At 41.7% G+C, this 26048-nt stretch overlaps 1 protein-coding gene across 1 annotated transcript; it reads right to left on the bottom strand.

Moving 5' to 3' along the window:
* Positions 1 to 877: 877 nt before the first annotated feature.
* LOC119376064 (neuralized-like protein 2) lies at positions 878 to 24516 on the bottom strand. The gene is made up of 5 exons (XM_037646046.2): positions 24246 to 24516; positions 22621 to 23023; positions 17781 to 17937; positions 13084 to 13286; positions 878 to 9332 (listed from the first exon to the last, which is right to left on the bottom strand). The coding sequence occupies exons 1-5, from the start codon at positions 24312 to 24314 to the stop codon at positions 9202 to 9204; spliced, it is 963 nt and encodes a 320-aa protein (XP_037501974.1). The 5' UTR covers positions 24315 to 24516; the 3' UTR covers positions 878 to 9201.
* Between the last annotated feature and the right edge of the window lie 1532 nt (positions 24517 to 26048).

The following is a 26048-nucleotide window of genomic DNA, read 5'->3' as shown; positions in this document are numbered from 1 at the left end:
GTGCTCACTAAAACTCATTTTTTCGTGTGATCCTACTGTGCGAATGAGTGCGCCAACGAACAGAAAGGGAACCAGTTATACTTGATGTGCTTGCCTTACGTATGCTGCATTTTTTCTCACTGCAAGTGTAAAGGTTGTGTCAGCTGAGCTGAGACAAAAACACCAATGTAGCCTGGTAAGTAAGAACCATGGAGTGCAGGAGAGGCTTGACTCAAGTTTATCACGAGATCATTTGTTAGCTTTATCATTCACTTCACGACTTGTATGGTCACTGCATGAATGAAACATTTGAATTAATTAAAGTGCGAGTTTAGAGCTAGACAAAGTTTTCATCAATTACTGTACCGCGGAAAGACTGAGAGCTTCATGCCCCGAGCTCCAGATTACGTAACAGCAACACAGCAAACCCCAGACCAAGGAGTAGCAAGAAACTTTGAAGGGTTTGTACAGAACAGGAATACAATCCTTCAGAGAATGATTATGCTCAGTGAAAGCAATAAGCATAAAATTACGCTGCTAAGTGCTATGCACATTATCAGCTGCACACATAATTGTAAGAAGTGACATTCATGACCCAAATTGCTACAGCATCTGTTTCAGTCAGTGATGCTACGGGTACTGAAGGCACAGAGCATAAGCTACCACATTTGTGAGCTTGCCCTTGGCAAAGTTTCCTTTGAGAACATAAAGTGGGGTTTTGCACTCCTCTGACATGTGCTGTTTAGAATCTTCTGAATGCACTTTGTGAATGGTGGCACAATTGGCAGCATTGGTAACAATGCCGTGCACAGCTTATGTTGAAGCCAAATTACACATCATAGAATTATTCTTTTCTTTCTTATCTCTCTCTCTTTTACACAAGATTGTCACAGTATGTGCATTCGGTAAACATCAGCACATTTTGTAACATGTTTTGTTAGCATCTTTGCATTTTTAGTTTCTGTGCCTTTATTGTAGATTCTGCACTAAAAAGCTGATAGCGACGGATTATCAACTAGCCCAAACCAATGCTTTGCTGAAAGTTTTCTCGAGCATACTTCAAGAGAAAACAGCAGCTCACAACAAATTATCATTTTGCCAAATATAGCTGCAATACCTTTACTTCTTTTCTTCCCCATGCTCTTCTTTTAACTTTCCTCATGACAAGGAAAATGCTCATTTTCAGTTATCTTTGTCTTATTGTTTTACATGTATGAAGGCTCTATTGCTGCAACTTGCATTGTGATACACATAGGGGAGTGCAGCTTTATCATTCTTTTATATGAATGCAAGAAAGTATTTGGAATGCTTCCATCAAGTTTGAAAGGAGCATTTCAAGAAGCATGATTGGAAGAAATTTGCAATTTTTACTAAAAGTACTAAGGGTTAAAAACTGGTTAATTCACAAACATATGCTTTGCTTCTTGTTACTCAATTACTCAACAACAAAGAAAAAAAATATATATATATGAAGATTTGGTGGTATATAAATACTCACCACAGAGACACCCATTTTATGAAGGGAAGGTCTGGTTTGTTTAAACTCCTTGCTGCAAACACTTGCTTTCTTACTTTTCTGCATTATTCAAGCTCTTGAAACGATGTTTGTCAGGTTGAGGATTATAAACTCTCTTATACTCAAGCAGCATATCTCCAGAGGCAGGCTGCCCAAGTCGTGCACTCTGAAGTGATGCTACAGGCGTAGGTCGGCAAACTCACTCATGAGTCGACTCACTCAGACTCAGATCAGGCTGCGAGTCTGAGTCTGAGTGAGTCCGGGTGAGTGATATTTTGGTGAATCTGAGTCCGAGTGATTCTGGTTGATGAAATATTGGTGAGTCTGAGTCCGAGTGAGCCCTAAGCACAAAATATATTTCTTGAGTGAGTCTGAGTGAGCTCCAATTGTTATTGCCGACCTATGGTCCTATCTACTCATGTTCAGTTTTACTATCAGCCTTATACAGGCCTAACTTTATACTCAACTCTACTCACATATATCTCAACGCACTAGTGATCTGTGCCATCTCAATATTTATTGATTAGAGGCGTGAGTTGCAGGTGGGGGTGCCATGACTTACCCCCACAAACTCTTCTACGGGAAGTTCACCACATAAATATTACGTGTGAGTTGCGTATTTCATAAAAAGATCCTTACTGGATTGAAACCACTGATAACTCGTATAAGACAGTACAAGGCCAAATAGCGTATCATAGAGCACCAATTATGTGAGATATTGGCGTTCAACAGCATTGACATCATGATCAAAAAAGCAAGTTTTACGCTAACGGACTCATGAGTCGACTCACTCAGGCTCACTCAGACTTAGGTCAAGCCGTGAGTCTGGCTGAGTAATGTGCTGGTGAATCTGAGTCTGAGTGAGTCCGGCTGAGAAAAAGTTTAGTGAGTCTGAGTCCGAGTGAGTCCGGTTGAGGAAAATTGTGGTGAGTCTGAGTCAGAGTGAGCCATCAGAGCAAGATATATTTCTTGAGTGAGTCTGAGTGAGCTCCAATTTTTTTGCTGACCTATGGCTACAGCCTTCAAATGTTTGCACAGTATTACTAACATTTGAACAAGCTGTGTTCAGAAAGTACAAGATCTTTTCTGCAGAAGGTCAGTCTGAAATCAACAATGTGCCCTTGTGTGAGGGAGACCTTCACATGACACAAACTATTTGTCACTGTTACCATCCTCAATGAATGAAATTGACAAAAGAATTTTCAAGTAACACATCAAATAAACATTACTTATAATGCAGTGTCACGCCATCAGGTTGGTAGGAACTCTGATCGAAATGTAATAGCCAAAACTACATAGACTTCATACTATTTTAAGAATATCAAAACAAATGTATGTACATTAATTAGCCCTAAATTCATGCATTTTGTTCCATGAGTATAGTACATATGCTGCTGAAACGCTGATGAGTAAATACAACTTAATGCAGGAAGAAACTGAGGGCTGACTGCTCTCAGTCATACATTATAATCGAAACAATGTACACTGCTGCGCATGTACCAATGTTTGAGTTGTCATTAAAAGAGTGTAAATGTCTGAAAATAAAGTCAATAGACGGAAGCTCCCGTTTCATCACTGCTGCTGGCATTTAACAGTTATGTGGCCAAGTTAACCAAAGTGTGCATTTTCTGTTGTTTCATAGGGAAATGTAAGAATTCCAATAGGAAAGTTTTCATAATGCCTTTTGTTGACGCTCTATTTTTCTGTGGCTCCGCAATGCAGTGAATACTGTGACGTAGCAGTTGACACGCCTTTTAATGGGCCTTCGCGACTCGGCGAACCGATCACATCCAAGGCACACAACAATCTCAAGATGTGTCCCCACAAGCGAAGATGATAAAGAACACCATGTGATGATGATAATGTACAGATGATAAAGAAGTGCCTGATAAATGCCCACAATACTGCCAAATCAAGCAAAACTAGAAGTCTCATACATTTCATATGGCGCATAGCACTGAACATTCAAGATCTTTTATCAAACTATTGAACAACATGTCAAAAAGCTGTCAATGAAGTCGGTCAAATTACAAATGCCTGTAAGGTAAGAGTTAGTTAGACCAGCTAGATAGTTCAATGTATTTCATTGATATCGCTAAGGTCAAATTGACAGACGTTGACATTCTAAACTTAGTGTGTCTGATTTATCCCAAAATTGAACAAATTGCAGCACTAGTAGTATATCATCATAGCCGTCTGCCTATATGTCCACTGCAGAACGTAGGCCTCTCCCAATGATCTCCAATTTACCCTATCTTCTGCGAGCCGATTCCATATTATTCCTGCAAACTTTTCAATTTCGCCAATCCCATCTAACTCATTCTCGGCTGCATTCCCCATCTCTTGGTATCTATTCTGTTGCTCTAACTAACCACCTGTTGTGTCCTATGCATTATGTGGCCAGCCCCAGTCCATTTCTTTCACCTAATGTCAATTAGAATATCGGCTAGCCCCGTTTGTTCTCTGACCCATTTTGACTTTTTCCGATCTCTTGATATTACTTCCATAATTTTCTGTTCCACTGCACACTGCATGCTCCATGACTTTTTCTCGAGTTTCTTTGTTATCCTACAAGTTTAAGCCGCAAACATTAGAACTGGATTCATGCAGTGATTCCACTACATATTTCTAACATTAAAAAATGCTGATTTACATATATGGCCACAAGAGGATTTCGCCTCACAATAGGCACATTCATGGACGCTGAAAAAATAGGGCACACACAAAGGGCAGTTGAAGTTTGCACTACCTTGACTGCTCTTTGCACTGATTCATACTCTCTGATTGCACCGATTCCTCTCGCTTAACTATATTTCATTTTCATCACCCACCCCTCTGTACCAGCTGCATTTGGGAACATAGATGGGGTGCTCCTTGAGCCAATGATAATGCCTGCAAAAGGAATGTAATATATTCACTATATGAAGTGTGGCATGCTCTCTTTGTTTCTTTATAGCTCTCATAGTGATAGCAACAGTTAACAAAGCAGTGTGTAGTACTGCATATAGTGGCATGCATTACACAGTCAGAAAAAAATTAATGTGACAGTGCAACTGCATGCCATTTGATACATTTGGTCCAAAGTGCACTGCTGTGAAGTGCACATGCACCACCATACTCAGGTTTCTGCATATCTCAAATCGAAGTGTGCATTTTGAACTAATGATTAGTGAAGAGCTCAACAGCACACTATTTAGGAATGCTAAATCTAAGTACACATGATGCATCCACAAAAAATCAGAATTAGAATGCCCAGCAAACTGAGAAAAAAAAGTAAATAAACTTCTACCCTAGCAAAATGGTCAGCAATGGACAATAATGGTCACCACATCAATACACATTTGCTCAAACAAAAAAATAAAAGGCAAAGAAATTATAAAAGATCATAATGCTCGAGTCCAATAGCAATGGAAAGCTAGAGTAATTGTTAATACCATATTGAGAACCATAAGCACAGCCATGAACCTTGCAGCTTTCCACTCAAATAGCCAACAAGAGTGAACATGCCCAAGCACTAGTACTTGTTTCAGTATGTATGGTCACTGCAGAAAAAGATTAGCACTAGCAACTATTGGACAGAATGGTGACTTGTGCTAATCTTATTCTAAGTGGACTATACATACAGCATACAGACAAAATGCTGCTTGTCCTGTTAGGTCATCAACTGTGGCAGTGAGAAAAAAATTTTTAGTTTAATGCATTCTTAGTTTGTATACTGAAAGAACCTGCCTTTTACAGAAGATTCAAAAATTAGAAAGGCTCCTTTAGCAATGAATGTCAGACCACAGGATCAAAGTGTGTATACAATGTCACTGTAGTATTTCCTACTGTAAGACAGCAATAAAAAATAATGGCAATACATTTAATGTCTGCACCTTCCAAATTGTGGTAGAAGGATGTTGACATACATAGGGAGACAGGTGCTATGGAGACACAGTAGCTGGCGACTGCAAATTAATTCTGCCAATTGGGCGTTCCTTGAAGTGCACCCAAAACTTGGTAAACAAGCATTCTTGCATTAAACCCTCATTAAAATGTGGACACAATGGCCAAGAACTCAAAACACGCTGTGGAGAAGCCACTGCCAGCAGGTGCCTTTAAAATTATTTTTGTGTGGCCCCACCTAAGTTTACTAAACAGTCCGTTCTGGTACTGTGAAGTCGTGGGAGCCATTCCTTTCTGCACTTCACTGCTACATTACACCTGTAAAATTACTATAACACACATTCGAATTTCAAACTGCAGTTACATCGTGCAGTCTTGTTTGGCGACTAAAAAGCCTTTGGCAGACTATTCATACAGTGAGAAATGCACATGCATGAATATGCTCAGAATGCATGTCCCAATCATACGTTGATCAAAGGGTTCAGTTTTGCCAGCCGTCTCTTCACACATGGAATAAGTCAATTAAAAGCTAAACGTGTATTTCAAGAAATACTGTGCATTAAAAAAAGGCATGCCTAAAATATGTATACTTTAAAGCATTTTTATTTTTTTCTGACAAAATAAATTTCATCATTCTTTTTCAGTTAATTTACACAATGCCAAATATCGATAGTTATGGCACAGCAACAATTCATCCTTTTTTTTTTTCAGTATGCATATCTTAAAATGCATGTATTGAAAACTGAGGAGGGACAAGGCAAAGCATAAACAAAGCACATCAGGCTAATGTTACTATGGGTCTGCAACAAAAATTGCTGAAAAAATTAAGTCAGTCTCAGCAACATGCCATGTCTGCTGGGGTACAAATGGTACCTATGGATAGGTTACCACTGTGTACTGACAACAGTTAACTATTGATATCTAACTGTAGCAGTTTTAGGAGTGCACTCTTTTTTTTACCCATCTTTGAAAGGTGTGGTGTGAGAAAAGTGCACCTCATCAAATGGCTTGGTTTTATGGCAGCAAAGTAATTAACAATGTAACAAAATTGTCCATGAGGGAGTTACACATGCTGACAAAAGTGAATTCTGGTTTTTGTTCTGCTGCATGACAAGCTATATCATTTCACTTTCGATCATGATCAATCAATGCCCACACTAATTCCAATGAAAGTAGACATAGACTACATGGAAATGTACTCCAATGAGGCTTGTAAGACAACACTGGCCCATATGTGCACCATTTGATTGGTGGAATTTCTATTTCACATTACAACCAGTTTTCCCACTGAACAGCTTCTCAACTGCCAATATTTTACCATAGGTCCTGATATTCAATAAGAACTGAATCATATATTCTGGTTGTCCCAGCTAAGATGGAGCTAGTTTTTGTGTTTTTTTTTTAATATTGTTAAGCTTTCTTTGCAGATAAAACTAAGCGTGTGCTGTCAGTAACCTCCTAAAGAAACCTAGAGTACTTATCTATTCTTGTTAATTAATTAGTGATTAGAAATTTTATTATTAACTTCCTGGACATATCAATACAATGTAAGCAGAGCATGTTTGAAAACGATACTGCTAGTCGTTTGCAATGCATTATCCCTGACATCTCCTTTTCTTCCAAGCTATAAGAAAGCACACAATGCTTTTTAAAAGTAGCTGCAACCTGCTGCTTGAATGCCACAACAGCTTCCCATCCCTTTGACTGTGTAAAAATGAGCTGAACAAATAGTAGCATGTTGCCCACAATTTAAAGTGGCATCGTACCAATACTTGGCAATGAAGTTATTCTTTGAAAAAGTCCAGTATGGCTTTCAGTTTTACGTGGACAAACACAAGTGACGCAATACATATTATATGCTGTGTTGCTAAAGTATATTGGCCTGAGTTTAATAAATAGGACATTCCTAACCAAAATGATGTAACAACTTCACACATACGAACAATATCACTAGCACTGACACATGTGTCAGCTTATCAAAGAAATCAGCTCACAGACGTTAAAGATAAGATCCCTTGTGCCAGATGATATGTTTCAGGCTGCCCTTCTACACTGCTGTTACACCAAAGCTACAGTGTAAAATGTTTTTGGCATGTTCATGGCCACACCTGCTACATGTAGACACTGAGGCTACATAAGTTACAGGACATTCATTCACACCTCGGCTCATGTGAATACCTCGGTAATAATAAAATCCTTGAAAAACTGAAGTTGCAAACACACATGCTTGATGCTTTCAAACAAGCTACACAGAAGACGTCCAGCAATAGTGCATATTCTAATCATGCAAACTCGTATTGGTTTACGTGATGTTTCGTAGTGCCTGTTACTATGCACCTGACATGTCACAGAACTTACATGGCACTATAACAAAGCTGAAGTAATGCGCCCTGTGCGAGACTATTGTAGCGTGTGACCTCCCAAGCATACAGAAGCCACAGACTTTAAAGTTGAAACAACCACAATATCATTATACCGGCCTCTGTGGATCAAATATATACATAAATGAACATAAAAGGCATAAATAGTATTGGCTAGCACTGACACACAAAGGCATCACACTGTAAATATATAAATATGTTGGCACATTTCAGCAAGCAGCTCAGAATAACAACTGAGATATCACTTAAGTGCTGAGACTTTATCTACAAAAACAAACACACACAAAAGCCTTTCATTTATGCAGAGCAAAAGTTTTAAGTAACAATTTTTTATCCAGGGTCAGGAGTGAACATGGCAAGTGAGAAAAAAGAAAAGTACAGTGAGAGATTTCAATATGGGCATGCGGATAAACATGGTACATACTAATTTCACCTAAATTTTCTAAACCCTCTACTATCACTTATAACAGGTGTAACAGTATGAATTTTATAATCTGCAGTCAACACACACAATTCTACAAACATCAGGAATGAGTAGGAGACAAGACTACAATGTACTATTTCCACAGCGTTTCAAGAAACTTATTTCGCTATTACAAGTAACTATAATATTCAACAATATTTCTCCATAAAATTTATCACCGTAAGCCTTTTACTGCCTACATTTTACTGTATTCAGTAATAGCCTGAAACCATTAATCTTCAGCACAGTGCTGAGCAACATTTAACATTCAGTTCACTAATAATGCTACAAAGCATGATTAGAGATACAATGAGGGATGGACACACCTCATATATTGCCCCTACAAGGGTATACAGTGGAAAAATCCCATAATACACATGCTTAGCAATTGGTGCTAAGCTATTAGGTAATGTAGTGCATATGAAAATACAATAGACTTATTAAGTATGCTGCAGAATACTCTGCACAACAATCACTGGTCACAATGTGGAAAAAATTTTGACTTACGGGTGCCCACACATACAAACACGATTCAAACGGTCGTAGTGCAAGTCCATAGAACAGAAATGTTAACAAAATTGGTGGGTTGGTGCTTCCTTTTCTTTTAGCTACCACCACCTCAAAAAGTGTGACAGACCATGATAAAGATATCTCAAAACCTAACTGCAACCATACAAAACGAACACTAGTAACTGTGCAGAGTCTAGGACTTTATTAGGTTCAAGATAAATAACAGACTTCATAACACTGTGAAACAATTCAATACTAGACATATAACAAAAGATGGCCTGATTGCATGGCACACAGGGGAGAAAGCCTTCATGACAATAATTGCATAGGCTCAATCCTATCTAAAACAATAACAACAACAACAACAACAACAACTTGTTTGAGAAGAAGCTCTGATATTATCGAGGATTTTTTTTGTTATTATGAGGCAGAAGTAGTGGTCTTCAGCTGCAGTCACTGCAAAGTGCTTACTGTGGTCGTGATGAGTGATAACACAGGTACTCTTTGAGCTTGCGTGGAAGTGGCAAAGTCCTCACAGCACAGCTTGATATATGTTGAAGGATGGCATCACGGCAGGCACTCTGCAAAGATGCCACCACTGTGGCCAGCCGCAATTAGAAGCACATTTACCACACTACTTATGCGAAAAGGAACTGCCAGATGTGCTAGAGATTTCCAAATACTATATATTTATTCAGTTTAACACTAGTGCAATAATCAGCTCAAATCTGTCAAGATGGTGTGAGAAAAATTGTGTAAGAGTCGAAGGAGAGCTTATGACTCGGTATTTCACACACAAAAAGAAATATAGAGGCCAGACAAGCGCAGCATGACAGACAAGGACATAGGTGGAAAGACACTGTGCCTTCTGCACTGTTTTCGTATTGCCATGCATTACTAACATGACCAAGGCTCTGCATTTGTCATAAATTTGGAGGTGTTAAGGAAAATTTAAGCTAATGATAGGTATCAAGTTTTATACAGTGCAGTGTTAAACTTACACTCGAAATGTTCCTCACACCTTATACATGCAACCTCAATACAAAGTTTGGACACTTTCTGTAAAGTCATAACCACGACCTCCTCTATAAACTTACGACCTGCTCATCGGCGCTCCCCCTACGGCGGCGCGCGGTCCTGAAAAGTTGCGGATAGGGACCGAAAGTGCCGTCAGGTGCCGCCAGCACTTACCCCCACAGCAGACGATGCGGCGGCTTCGTTTACATTGAGCGCACGCTGTTCTTGGGTTCCTGGCGCACTAGTGAGCGCGTAATTGTCGCATTTTTTCGAGTTTCTAGCGTCTAGACTGACTGATTCACAGAGTTTTACCGTCCGAAAGCAACACTCTGGCTATGCGAAGCACCGTAAGTGGAGGGCTCCTTACTAACGTTGACCACCTGACCCAAAATCTAAGCGCGCGAAGGCCTTTGCATTATGTATCCGTCTACGTGCGAGCAGCGGGAACGTGTAGGCAACAAAAAAATCAAACATAATATACAAAGAATGCCCTGCAGAATGCAGTCCTTATATTCATGGCGTTATTTCTTGCAATGGTGCCCTACCCTATCGTTCTTTATAGCTGTATGTGCAAAAATAATTCGTCCAAGGGCTGATGGTGGGTTCATCCTAAAGCCGAGTTTCTGCAGGACTACGAAACACTGTATTCGACGCTAGCGGTCACCCGAATATCAACTAGTATATCAGTTGCACATATTTTTTTTATCTACTCTCCTGTCTTCCTATATTTTAGTTTTACCCAGGGCTGGGCAGAGATACACAGAAAAGTATTCCTAAATACAGATATCAAAACACATGTGCTGGGAGCCTCAAGCACAGGTTCTGAGATACATATGTGTTTTTGACATAACGGGATATTTCCGAAATGCTTTCGCAAAAAGACGAAAAAAATATACTTTATGAGATGGGCCATTCTGCACGCGTGAGGATCCTTTCGCCACCCGCACAGTGTCACAGACTGCCGGCGTGCCTTTGCTTGGATTAGGACAAAAAAAGTCTTCCTTTCCCCTTTTGAACACATTGAGTTCAGTTCCGACAAAAAAAAAGTCACGATGTATGATACCCGTGTCCTGCACTAGCTGTATCGCGATATGATCGATACGTACATCGTACAAGTATATTTCACTACTGAGATACAAATACCATTTTGCAAATCCATCTCGATACAGAGATACAGATACTCAAAAGTATCTCTAAAATACTATTGAAATACACTTGCTGCCTAGCTTTGGTATTGCTCCTATCATTTTTCCTTCCATTGCATGCGTGGTTCTTAACTTCTGTAGTTTCATTGTCACTCTCGAAGTTTCTTCATTGTATGTTAGAACTGGCAAACTGGAATAGTTAATGTACACTTTCCCATTCTGTGACAGTGGTATTGTCAGCCATGGGTTAAGAATGCACCCATTCTAATTCTTTGGTAAATCTGCTAGACATGAGTAGGCTTCTCGTATCGAGTTGTCTGTCGCGAACACTCTTTCGCTGAACATGTAGTATTATTTTGTCTTCTGCATATTCATCTTCGACGCTACTTTAACGCGCTCTCAGTTTAGGTCTGCGATATATTTCTTTTGCAATTCGTCGTTATCATTGCTGAAAGAGCGCTCGACACCCCGTTCTTCAGATATGACGGCTTTCGTAGTATCTCGTACAAATGTATACATAGGAAAATCGGGATGTCGCCTAATGATGCGCCGGGAACTCTGCGTACATAGCTGGTACGAGTTAAGAAAAAACCATAAACGTTTGAAAACGCAGCAGCGCACCATTGGGGGAATGTACTGCTATCGTTGCGTCGTTGCCTATAACGTTGCTTCTGATTGCGCAGTCACTGTGAGGTTATCGCGCGTCACTGATGTCATGCAATAACTTTAGAATGTCGCAACAGGCAGACCCTGCAGAGGAAGCAACCGGTAGCGAAGCCCGCAAAGTCGCAAGCTGGCGATGCCATAGGGCATAGATGGGGGTCAGTTGTGGCGCCGCGGCGTGCGGTGGCAGTTTGGGGAACTAAAGAAAACTGGCGACACGGGGAGCGGCGGCATGAGCAGGTCGGAAGTTTATAGAGGAGGTCGTGGTCATAACAAAGACAAGCTGTTATGCAATACTTGATGTTTTCTGTAACTTATACAGCAGTTTGCAAATGCACTTTCTCTTAATTTTTTTCCATAATGCAGTGTAATCGTATCCTTAATGTAGTAAATGCATCAAAGGTAAGAAATTTTATATCTGACATTTGTTTTTTTGGAAGAGGTATTAGATTCAACGTATACTGTAATGTATCATATTGTAGACTAAATACTAGTCTTCAGAATGAAAGCAAAATGGCAGCAACCAATCCAAAGCATTTCAATTACTCAGAGAGACATGACAAAGCACACAAAAATATAACCAATGAAGGGAACCTTTGCAGCTTTGCTGAGGGCTACAGCAACAACAATCTGAAGCACACTAAAGTAATGGTTTATTCAGGGTTCTAGTTTTGTGTGGGGGGTTGGGGAGGGGGGGGGGGATATTTAATCCCTTACATTACGCTATGCCAAAGACTATATGATTCCAACACATGTACCACAAATTATACTATTTAGTTGCCCTCTGTGGTAAGAATGCTATTCAGTTAACTATTCAATCTGTAATGGTGAGCAGGTCGGTGTTTGCTAATGAAGCATAAAATGTTAGGTTTGACACTATTATCATCACTTATAGACAGCACAACTATCAGTTCCTCAGTTTATCATTGCTCCAGGCTTGTGATATGATGACTATAATGACTGAAAATGTGCATAGTTTTTTGTTTGATTAGATATGTACCAGTGAAATTCTTCTAAAAGCAATCCAGTGAGTGTGGCACTTTGAGCTAGTACAAGAGCATTCGAACAATGCGTTTAGAAACGTGCTTAGCCAATCATCACACACTGTCAAGTACAGTTGTGAACTAGGCATGTACTTCAGTGATAACATCTAATGGTGTGTGGGCGGTTAAAATCAAGACACTAAAATCCGACAAACAATGAAGTATGTTTTTGACAACCGTACTGCATGAGAAGTGAAAACAATGTCCACGACTTATCACATGCCACATGAGCCATTGATAATGAGGCACTGCAACTGCGGCTAAAAATAAATAATTATGCAATGGACTGAATGTTTCCCGCTGTTACCAATGCCGCTGCCGCCATTAGAAAACCAAATGCATACAACTGAAAAGCACGACGCTCTACTCGTTTTATAGAGAGCAGTGTGTTAGATACCACATTCAGCGACATTCTTGACTGGCATTTTACTTTTTAATGCTTCCTTAAGTTACAGAAAACAACAAATACCACCAAACTTACCACCATAAAGCTGCACAATGCGAACATGCTTGGTGGTGCCGTAGACATCTACAACAGCATAGAGCGGAGCATCTTGGTGAGGGATATCTGTAGCGTACAACTGGTCTTCCCCATTGATAATGAAGTGCATATCAGCTGACTGACCCCTGGTCACATACATAACACCAATTCGACTTCCAACGTCTGTTGGAAGAATGCTTGACCTGCGGCAGGAAGCATAACGACAGAAAAAATAGAAAAGAAAGTTGAGTAAACGTATATTAAACATTGTCAATGTGTCACTGTGTCACTGTAAGACAATAAGTGAACCACACATTGCGATGCCAGCATCAACAGCATGCTTTCATGTCTATGATGGCAGAGGTCATATGCAAATGAACTACTTCCATAGCTTCCATAATACAAAAACTTACAAGCAGAGGAATACAAATACAAGCATAAAGTGAAATTTTTCAAGCAGCTACATAGTGAGATGAAGCAAAATAGGACCGCGCACATGCAGCAACAATAAGCTCCACTGTTTTGGGAATCCATGAGATTTAGCTGGTTTATGGGGTTTAACCTCCCAAAGCGAATCACGTTTTAGTGGTCCGCATCGCATTAGCGCACTTCAAATCACCCGCCTGAAATCAGTCTTTCACACGTCGCTGCTGCCGTGCCCAACGTTGCCCGCCTTTACTGTGCGGCGGCGTGTACTGGCGGCGTGCACCATTCGGGCAACCGGCAACATCACATGCGGCATTTTGTCAAACTTTCTGTCAGAGCGACTTTCACGAGCGCGCAAAACACACGCGGCAGTACGCGATACCGAAACTACCACTGAAACGCGACCGCGTGAGCGAAGCAGGGAGCCGGGCGAAGGGCAGTTCGGCAAAAACGGAACCTGTGAACCCCGTGCGCCAATCCCCATGGCAACACCAAAGAGTTTCTTTTTTCCATGAACCAAACAGAAACAAACAAACAGCATGTTATTACGTCTCTTGATGCACGGAAGGTTATTTTTTTATTGCTGCCCTTTGAGCTACAACACTTCCAGGTATTAAGTACACATAAATACTCTACAAAAAAGTGGACGGGGGAGCACCCTCCATTGTAGCTCAAATGGTAGAGCATCGGGCGCGTAATTCGAAGGTTGGGGATGATATTTCGTCCACTTTAATTTCTTTCAATTTAAGTGAGAATCATTACAATACAGTTAAGAAACCACAAATAATGTCCCTTATGCTTTCCTTGACTTATTTGTCTGTTGGTTTTATTAGTTGTGTAGAATACAGAAAAAACGAGACCCTCGGACGACTCCCCCACTTTCATACACTCGTATTCGTAACTGTACGTCACCAAAACATTAATTTATAGGCAAAAGATAATAATAATAATATCTGGGGTTTAACGTCCCAAAACCACGATTTGATTATGAGAGACGCCGTGGTGGAGGGCTCCGGAAATTTCGACCACCTGGGGTTCTTTAACGTGCACCTAAATCTAAGTACACGGGCCTCAAACATTTTCGCCTCCATCGAAAATGCAGCCGCTGCGGCCGGGATTCGATCCCGCGACCTTCGGGTCAGCAGTCGAGCGCCATAACCACTAGACCACCGTGGCGGGGCATAGGCAAAAGATGACTGCACAGTACAGATAGTACAGTGAACATGGCGGCACCCTGTCTTCTTGCCTCACCATAAATTCACAGTTACTCACGTACTATTTCACTTGGCACAACAGTGCCATAAGCTTCCACCTCATCTAATCTTACCTCAACCAGAAAAGTTGTGAGCAAAAAGTATCTTGTTTTTTTTTTTTTTTACTGTCATGATTCTGACCACATGTAAGCCTACCAGAAATATGTCATCATGTAAACAGCATATCATAAGAATACTTTCAAACATACATACATACATGCGGGAGTCACCCCTATTGTGTTTATGCAAGGGGGGACATCCTTTGCAAGTGTCCCCCCCTCCCAGAAATTTCCCCTTGAGATTTCACTTTGAACCCTTCCAAAGAGCAGAAACAAAGTGCAAAAGTGAAAGCTGCTTTTCATTTCAAAAGACACTGTAGAGCATCAGCTTTCTGAAATTCCACAGGTTACTTCTGACATGCTGCAAATGTTTATTATGCTGGGCTTTGAAGTGGAAAGTAAATAAAAAATCCCCAATCATCTACCGTTTATTTATGCCAACGATTTGGTGAAAGCCACTGACAATGAAGTGTGAATTCGATTGCTTGACTGTTAGTTTATGAAAATCACCGGTGAACATAAACACACTTTACAAGAAAGCTTCCAGGGGTAAACCTTGGAAGCCTATTTAAAACAGGTACAGGTACAAGTGGAAAAGAAAGCTGTACCTTTATGCATTATAACAAAAATAGTGCTAAAAAGTGCTATAATTAAAAATAAAACTTATATTTATAAAAATAAGATGGCCACCATGGTGAGATGTGTGTCTTCACTTGTGATTTTTGTAGATTTATGTCACATATTGAAAAAAAAAAACAGAGGAGCACGAAAGGTAATGTGACTCAAATGCCAACGCAGGAGAGGGGAGGGTCAGAGATAAAAGTGAGCTCATCAGCAAATTTGCACTAGCATTAACGCATTATGTCACGCCGTTACAACACCACATGCGAGATGGCATGGCCAGTGCATTTTAGCTTGGCTACAGGTCATCAGCCAATGCACTTAGAAGATCATAGTGGCTGGTTCGAAAAAACGTACAAGCCATAAGTGGTCATCTTATAACAATGCTAAAAAAAGTCGCAGTTTCGCCACAAAGGCAAAGAAATGAATGCGATACCAATGAATTGGAATGTTATACGAAGTAAGCCTATCAGCTAACTCCTTCAGCATCCACCCTGGCATAACTCAACAAAACACTTGCATAAGAAAATGCAACAACTACAACGAGCGAAGCGACGTTCATGCTGCCTATCACTTCATCGCAAACCAAGTGGGGAGAACGGCACGCACAATTGGTATAAGCCATCTGCTGATCCCTGTCAAGATAAAGTGCGGGCAACTGCACCTGGCCAAGCAAAGTGCAGAGTTCCTGCTGGAGCAGTGCAGCTCCTCCCCCCCCCTCCCCACCCCACCTTCGGCGTGTTTCCTCTCCACTTGAGTTATGATCACCGGCTGCCCTCGCACATAGAACACATGACGCGCGGGGCGATGTTATTGATTTGTACGAAGAAAATGGTCAAGCACCGTTGCTTTTCGTGACCATCCCTTCTCATCCCTCAGGTGACATCGTTCGCCTGAGGGATGAGAAGGGATGGTCACAAAAAGCAACGGTGCTCGACCATTTTCTTCGTTCTGCAGGCCACTGCAAAATGATTCTTCCGGCCACACTTTCTGCATCGTTGACCGTACGCCGGGCATTTTTTCGGTTCATGCCACTTCTTGCACTTGTAGCAGGCTCTTTTTTGGTTCGGCGTCTTGTCCTTGCTTGACACTTTTTCTTTGATGATGGCTTCAACAGCTTTTGTTTCCGGAGCTTGCCACACTCTTTTCTGATTTGCTGCTATTTCTGTGGATTGTGCTGCTTTAATGGCACTTTCCAGCGATAGCGAGTCTTCTCTGAGTAGGCGCTCTCGAAGCTGGTCGTCAGCTGTTCCGAACACAATTTGATCCCATATCATGGATTCCCGCAAAGATCCGAACTTGCAACTCTGTGCTTTTAACTGCAGGTCTCTCAAGAAGCTTTCAAAAGGTTCGCCAGCCGTCTGGACGTGCTTCTGAAACAAGTACCGTTCGAAAGTCTCATTTGTGCGAGGCTGACAATAGCTTTCAAACTTTTGAAGAAGCGTGTCATAGCTCTCCTTTTCTGTCGTCGTGCAACCGAAAGTGTCGAATACTTCGATAGCTTCTGGACCTGCGACATGGAGTAGCAACGCCGCTTTCTGCTTCTAACTGCGTTCATTCTCGCTTTCAGTGGCTTCGAGGTAGAGTCCAAATGCTGACGAAACTTACGTGAGTTTTCAGCGATGTTCCCGGAAAATACGAGATGGTCCGGCGGGCGTAGTCCTTCCATGGCTTGAAGACGCGTTTAGACCGTGCACTTCTGACACCATGTAACCGACGCTGGGCCTAAGCCATGCTATAGGTACCGACGAACCGAGACACGAGAGACCACACGACGCTGCGGCACCTGGAGCGTCTCATATGCAAGTGCCGGTTTATTATTAGAGCACTCGGAAGGGGACGCAGCCCAAGGTTGCCAGACAATTATGTAATGTCCGCTGCTGTATGGCACCTCACGGTGGCGCCAGTGCCAATGGCAAAAATGAGCTGGTAGTGTCCATTAAACTGCTATTGTAATAAGAGGAACCGCTTGCTTGCCTACTCATGACTAATCAGAATAGCGCTTTCATTGACAGAAGGGCCATTCTGACGAGCCTTGCATGGGCAAGCAAACCGGGCTGTTATACAATCACACATGCTGCTGCCTTACTTCTGGCAGTGTTTTGCTTTGATATCTCATACCTGACACCCCTTTAGTGTCAGCATGTCAAAGAAAGAGAACAGTGGATTCAGTATCACAAAGCAGGGTTTTTGGGACGACTCCCATGGTATAGTGGAACTAGTGTTCCCCACCTAAATCGGGATGTCCGGTCACCTTTTGCAACTGATGATATGATGCATTCTCAGAAGGTTGATCACAATGGGTTATTATGAAATATCACAAATGACAGCCACTTACTTTCCGCAACTTCCAGGACCAGAACTGATGGAAGTCCCTTCACCAGAGAAGTCTGTGACACTGTCCTCGCCCCCCACAGGCACCCTAGGTCGCTTTGTCGGAAGCAACATGCTTCGGGGGACAACACCCCGGCTTGTGTAGATGTGCTCACCAGTGCCTGCAAAGACAATTCAGACAACCAGCATACTTCAATATAAAAATTCACTTCACTAATTTTGAACAGAGGAAGCGTATGCCTAGAAAAGACTGTCGGAACAATACTACATTTTTAAGTCATCACTTAGTTAGAATTACTTCATGAATTCTTACTCAAATGAAATTCCATCAGTTCTGCTGTGTTACTACTTAAAATCGGCCATAACGTGGTTGCCCAACTATGTTCCTTTGACCATTTAAACTGAGAGTAGAGTGGCCTATGTTGCTTAAATACACAAAAAACTAAGCTCTCAGCAGACATTCTTACCCATACATTCAAATTTTAATTGCTGCATTTATGCCCCTCTCCCCAACAGTGATAGGAGGGCTATTTGAGCATGGCTTGTGTGACATCAAAAAGTGCAGAGCCAACGCTGTGTTGTTTGCTCCAAAACACTCCACAACCATGTACATGCAGCACTGAGCTGATGTAGGCCCACAGCTGTTCGAGTGCTCTCGCAAAAACTTCCGCCTCAAAAATGAGCAACAGCTCCTGGGTTCATCAAGCATCACACTGTGCCAGCAATGTCTTCCCTTGCACAATAAAGACAGCACAAAACAGAGAATACCGGCAGAAATTATGCCAGGTTGACTGCAGAGATGCACGTATGAAAACAAAACTACAAATGGTGACCATGGCATATTTCCAGCTACTACCATCACTTCCAGTGCTTGTTGCAATACACAAAAGCGGTCTTTGAGATAAGCTTCCATTGCTACGGTGTAGCCAACGTTGCAGATGGAATTCAATTACATCATCCATTAGTGTTGCCAGACTGTAGTACACTTTAAATGCAATTATCTCGAACCCATTCATTCTATCCATGCGGGAGAAAAATTTGGTCAACTTAACAAGTGGCCTGCAAAATGAATGAATTCAAATCTTTTTCAAGATCAAAAAGAGGATCTGATTATTTCTTTCTTGACCCCAATGGACAGCTGCTGTGTAACTGCCACTCAACTGCCAAGCTGAATAGTCCACGCAAACTGCTGAATATGGGGGCACGTCAGCCACTAAAGGATAAAAATAAAACAGCTCCATATCTAAGGAAGTAGCAGCACACTGTGCTGATTTTCTTGTTTTTCAAATCTCTCAGTGTATAAGCTGCATGTGTGAGGGACATTGGTCCAGGGCGAATTAACTAACGTGGCACGTTTTGATATTATAACTAAATGATAAGAGCAATATTATATGGAATACGACAACTGCAGCTGTATGCTACAGTCAGGTAGATAATTTTTTTTTTCTTTCATCGAACTCAAGCTTTCTCTCCATGTGTGTGGTTTCTCTGCAGAACTTTCCAGTGTGTTTAAACTAACCTAAGCATCAAATTAATTGAGATATGTACAATTCAAAAGACCCTCAAACGGTTTTGGCAATTTTGTAAACCCATAAGTCCTTCAAATAATTTACAGACAGATGTACAGTACTCACGGAGTGCAACGTAAAAATTTAGGGCTAAGTAATGCACGTGCTTTCAGTTCCAGCGTCTACAGTTTGTGTTATATTAGCATAATTTTGACTTGAACATTTACATCAAAGCCAACATTACCTTTAACGGCCAGATTTGCAGCAACATGACGTGGTTATCACGAGCAATTGCTCATAGCAGTCATTATACTAAAAAAAACTATGTCGCATTTCAATCCATGAGTACTGCACATCCTCTGTGTAAAGTGTAAAGTTTTAAATGTGCACATCACCACAGATCGCTGCAGTGGTGCAACGATCTGTGTGATCCACACTGAGTTTTCAGTCACATCTGGCCTTGGGACGTTCCAAGGGTGAGCAACGTCACTGGGGCTATTGATCTGAGTGGCTGCACCTGTAACATTGTCGGTAACCTTTCCATTGGGAACAAATGTAGTTCTTAACAGTCAAAACACTTTGCAACTTGTCATGTTTCAAAAACAGCAATAGAAGAAAAATATATGAACACGATGAACTTCCAGTGGCATAGCCAGGGGGGTGGTGTGGGGGTTCAAACCCATCCAAAATTTTGTATGTGTACGTACCGGGTATTTTAAGAAATGTGGGTGTCTGCAAATCCTCCAAAATGAGGAAGATGCGAAATTTGCTCGCTGCATTTATAATTACTTTTTCTGTGGCAGCAGATATCGTCACATAACTAGAGATGATAATTGCAGCCTTAATTACAAAAATTATAGTAATTATAGTACACAGGCAGTTGTGTCAAATTGGACAATTGGGGTCCTTCCTGCGAGGAGCCCATTGCTGGTTTGACATTTCCAAAAAGCGGCCTCTGGTATTTTTTACAAAGTCGTGAAATTCGAAGAATTTCACTAGTGAACAGAAACCGAAGCGCCTCTGAGCACAACTGCCATACCCAGCAGATGACGAGTATGATATCACTGTTCCCGACAACGACTGCAGTGGTGTTCATTCTTCTGCATTCGTTAACTTATGTGCGCGTAGTGTGCAAAGTGCTGCCCACACACTCACGAAGCAAAGTAGACTGATGGTTGATGCCCAACTCACAGTTATCCTAAATACACAACAAAAATAGCAGCCAATACATTGCTGCCATTTTTCAGCAAAACTGGCTCGTTATCTAGGCTAGCCATTATGTATAGACTACAGAGACTACCACAGGCTGCTTTAAGTCTGTGAAGAGCTGAAAGACACTGGTCAGCATGGTGTTTTAGGCTGGACAGAGTCAACACAAACAACACAGTTCACAAGGGCTCTAGTGGAGACACGCAATAGTTTCTTGGTACCTATGATTATGAGGCTTATTTGTGCATAACATACAGATCTTACTAATCCATCAGTAGTGGCTTTACAAACCTCTTACAGCCTTCAAAGTTAGGACCTTTTCTTGAATTCACTATCTGTTTAATGAGCCTACATCCACCTGCACAAAAAGAAATGGCTCCTTAATATTGTTCATTCATTTTCTGCGGAGCCAATGGTTTGTGCACTTTTGCCCCCTTCTAAGTGTACCAAATCAACCAGGCTTCCCAGTAGAAATTGCTGGCATTTCCCACACACCTCCGTCTTTTAAAAAACATCACAAAAGTACTCATAATGCTCTGTCCTCTTATAATCATGGTGTGCAAACTATCTGCTCGAAATGCTGTTGGTAACATATTGGGCTTGAAGGAGATGAAGGAGATATAATCCCTTAAAATACGTATAGGAAAATTAGGAAAGAAGATTATTCTTAAGGGCTCGTTTTACTTTGTTAGACACATTATTCATAGGCGAAGAGTACGGGGGGGCTGGGGGGCAGAGCCCCCCCCTGGCTGGCGCCGGCCCAGGATATTTTTTAAGAGCTTGGCTTAGGTCTCCATCCATTGACAATGTACTGTTGACCATCCTGTCTGGCAGCTAAATGTGCCGAGAAAAGATGGCACGCATTTTTGATTTATCAGTAAAGGGCATTACTGCAAGTTCGGTCACCAACGAGCAACTCAATTACTCGTCCAGAAAACAACCTTTAGCAGAAAGATTCGTAACCGCAGCTTCGCACAATGTGTAGGGGTAGCAAATGGTATTTGCTGCCATCTGAGAATTACTTACGGCCATCTTGGATTGAATTCACTGGCATAATTAAAGCTTCCCCTGCCAGCGTTAGCCTACTCTCTCCTGTCTGGTGCATGTTTTAACAAAGTAAAGCCTATTAATAAAAAAAATTCGGCAGATCCCACGCATTGCGTGAATCGATTTAACGCAATGCAGTCAACGAGTACTAGCAGCCCATGCGACCTTTTTCGCTTTGAGCTAAGAGTTACGAGATGGATCGATGTCTTTGTGTAAATTGACAAAATAAATCTGGAGTCTCCCACTTACAGATCTTCATAATGATATCGCGGTGTCGGCACCTGAGAGACTAAAGTTCTATTAAATTCTTTAATTTGGAAGTTGCACGCCTTCCCCCCCCCCTTTCTCTCTCTCTCTCTCTCTCTCTCTCTCTCTCTATATATATATATATATATATATATATATATATATATATATATATATATATATATATAGTGTTTTGGAGCTACCGATGCTCTACCCATCCACTTTATGGGGTAGAGCAGTGGTCCGATGCTCAGTGGTAGAGCATCTGACGCGTTATTCGAAGGTCGCAGGTTGGGCCCTGCAGGTGGCAAGTCATCTTTTCATCCACTTTACTTTCTTTGCATTTATATCCTAATTACTACAAATAACATCCCCTATACTTTCCTTGACATTATTGTCTGTTAGTTCTCACTAATACAGGAAAACTAGGAACACAGAGGCAGAAAAATAGTTTTTTTTATGTTATATACTGGAGGTTTGGCTATAAACACATGTGAATAACCAGAAACTGAAGACAACTGAATATGCACATGGAGAACACTCCACATGGACAGGTCTGCAGGGTAGGTTGCAACTCATTTTAGTGATTGCAATGTTTCTCCCCGCAAAATCTTTTTTCTGAAGGCTGAAACTGCAGAATAACGAGTTTCTTGATCTTTTGCCACAACTGCCTATCACTAAGAACCCTTAAGAATGATTAAACAGTACTAGTGACAAGGATGTAAAATAAAAAATGAGCCCATGCAAATAACAATGGCCTGTGGTGCTAACTACACAAAAATTGGCTATAATACATACACATGTGCAATAGAGAGAGATCAAAGAAACGTGTACCTAAAACTGATGTGGAAGGGTCAAGCCGTTCATAAGGTGAACTGCCAAGATGCTCAGAGTCCATTTCAGAGTTGTGAATGGCAAAAACCCAGGAGTGGCCCATGTTGGCTAAATCTGGCAAAGCATACTGGGGCAGTGGGAAGTGGCGACCTGGGTTATGCTGCGTTAGGCCAAGTCGCATGTGGCCACTCCATCCTCGCTCATTTTGTGCTATCTCAAGGAGGAAGATTTCACCAGGAAGCAGTGGCTGCTCAGAGAACGCCAAGGCATGGGCAAAGCTTGTCTTGCGGTATGCAACCATGTTGTTGTCACACAAAATTAGGTTACGTCCATGGTAGCTGTGAAACCGACTGGCAGGCACAGTGGATGCCCCATTTGGCATATCCTTCCACTTACACTCTACCTGCAAAAGCATACAGTGCACAATTACAACCTCACCTCAATAAAAAACGTTTTCCACTTTCACACACAATGAAGCAAAAATTTACATCACTTCAATGAGGGTGGCAATGTGGGTTCGTTGGCATTGCATTCATCTTGATGGCAGCACAGGCTAGAGACAGGAACAACAGAAAAGGCACACTCGACACAACACAGCGCTAAGTTTCGGCAAATGATGTACTGATATATACCAATGGGATCAAAGAACAATAAATCAGCTGTTGAAAGTTAGCGCTGTATTGTGACGAGTGTGCCTTTTCTGCCGTCCCTGTCCTTATCATGCACTAACATCAAGAAGAATATATCACTTCAGCCCTGGTAGGCTCAATCTACAAGGATGGATATAAAACTACACACAGCGTGGAGAGAGGAGAGATTTTCCTGGCAGCACGCCTCGCAAGCTACTTTAGTACACACAGTGGTTCTTCAGCAGGATATGTGTGAAGCGGTGCGCTTTTATTCAACATCTTAACTTTGTCTATCATTCACGTTACGAGAATGTCTTCAGCACTGCCACTCTAATGATCTACCATTAGCTGCTTGCATAAGTACAGAATGTAACAGAAATGCTCATGAACTTGAGAAGCTGCGCTGTGGCTTGTAATCTTTTATCGTGCTTCTTAAAGGCGCCGAGAGCACCTAGCGTTCCTTTGCAGGCTGCAGCACGTAGAAATCCATTAGTAGGAAATCTTACAGCCACAAAGAACAAATTCAAATACAAACTCCCGTTGCATTTAACATTTAATGCAACATGTACTCGTTGTTTTAACGTTGCTCTAAACAGTTTCACAAATTGCCTTTGAACAACTCATTATTTCAGAAGGGGCTTCGAATACTGTCACAAATATGATCGCTGAAGCGTTCATATGTAGTACATCACAACACACTTAATTGCCCGGCTGCTGCAGATGCAATTGCATAGCATAACTAAGGCAAACATCCCATGGCACGACCACAACTCTGTCTTCTGTCTGATCACCACATTCCCATTGTTCACTTCTTACATCTTTTCGAATGAGGACTGCGCAAAGCACCTCGACGCGTGTGATTCACAGCGCAAGCAGAAGCAAAGAATGAAACTGGCGCACAAAAGCGTCGATCTACCCAATATGAAAGTGATATCCAGACACATATGAGCTATATGCAACATGTCAACTTCCGCGTTCTCTAGAGAAGATACCCACTTCGTTTTTTGTCGCTAGGCTCATAGTTCCACCAAACGATAGGTCGTTGCTGCTGGCACGGACATGCATTTCGAAGTTCTTCGGCTGGGGCGCATGTCACGCCGGCCACAATACCAGCCTTAGCCACATTTACGACGACTTTTCAGCACCGACGAAGCGCCTACCATGACGTTAGGGCGCATAGAACATGGTAGCGATGGTGGCACACTGCACACCTGCACTTCGCGGTTGGTTTAGGTTTCAGCAGCTTCAGCCTGCTTCAGCATCATCCCCTCATCCCCATTCCATAGCAAAACAATGGGGTGAGTGGTGCCGTGGCAGCCGTGGTCACCCTTGCAATGGCGCCATCAGAAGGCGCTGTGATCGAATAGCGTGCCTAGCGCGCGAAATTTAAATATGCAGAATGAAACATACTGCACTTTTTCAGTTAAATGGTCACATAAAACAAGTGAAATTAAGATAATATGCAAGAAATAAATAACACGAATCATAATATACATTATTTAATAAATAAAGCTGATTTTGCGTCGTTTGAGTTTGCACGTTTCCTATCGTAGATCAGTGATCGTAATGTTTTGATTGAAAAAAGCAAACAAACGCTGCTCTGCTCACTGGGCGCATATGCACGCCAGTTTGCTTATCACAGTATTTTGAACACGTACAATGAAACACACGAGAAGGACACGGTCCGGAACATTGGCGTAGCCGGGGGGGGGGGGGGGGGGGGGAGCAGAATTCCAACCAAACTCTGTTTTTAGATGAATTAATTGATATGTAATAGTGGTTACAAGAACAGCAAATCTTGTCACTTTTCAAGCAAATTTGGCTTCACATAATTGCACCTACATGATTTCAGAAATGTCCAACTGTACTCTTTTCCTCAAGTTGTACAGTCCACGTGAAGCCACCATGTGATGGGAGAAGAAATTATTGGTCAATGTGTGAGGCAACGTGTGTGAGGGTCACTTATTAACTTGATATTTGCAAACAATTTCAGTGAACTCCTTCTGCAGTGCACGACGACCCCGGTGCGAACAGTACTACCGTAAAATGCCAAGCAAGCACCCCCACTCGAGCAAGTGCCCCCTTCCTTTTTTCGGGAGATATGAAATTAGCGCCACTGACCGAGCAAGCGCCCTTCCCTCCCCCTCCTCCCCCGCGGACACTTATTTTTCAAGACGAGGATCGCTTGTGTAAAAAGAACCAGAAGAATGAGTACACTGAATGCGTATCTATTTTGTTTATGAAATTCCGTTGTCATGTGGCCGGTCGTATATTGGTGAAACTGGTCGCTGCTTCAATGGTGACAGTTGCGTCAGTTAATTATTCATACCCATTGACGTTACCAAGAAAAAAGATTGTCATTATCAAGAAAAGAAATCGACTGTAAGATTATCGGTGTAATTGTTCCTGTCAACCCTTATAAGTGTTGTACCTTCAAGAAAGTACAGCACTTATAAGGGTTGAACAGGAACACCCCCTCTCTCACTGCCATCTTGAATTTCAGTCCAGGACCGAGCAAGCGCCTCCCCCCAAATCTGGTCGGATTATCCTTCACCGTAGGGGGGGCGCTTGCTCGGCATTTTACGGTAGAGAAATTCATGCAATGAAGTTTTATTTTGTTATTTACTTTCTGTTCACATATTCATCCTGAAAAAAAGAGGGAACAACAAGGGTATTAAGCAGCGTAATGACGTTCGCTTTCCAAAGCATTCAAATCTTGAGATTTCTTATAAAGGTTATGAGAAAAAAATATTTTTACCATGTCTTCTTACACCGAATTCCCTCCTGATATCATCTTTT

The sequence above is a fragment of the Rhipicephalus sanguineus genome, chromosome 1, assembly GCF_013339695.2.
Source record: "Rhipicephalus sanguineus isolate Rsan-2018 chromosome 1, BIME_Rsan_1.4, whole genome shotgun sequence".
NCBI lineage: Eukaryota > Metazoa > Arthropoda > Arachnida > Ixodida > Ixodidae > Rhipicephalus > Rhipicephalus sanguineus.
This window is presented reverse-complemented; position numbering and strand designations above follow the sequence as displayed.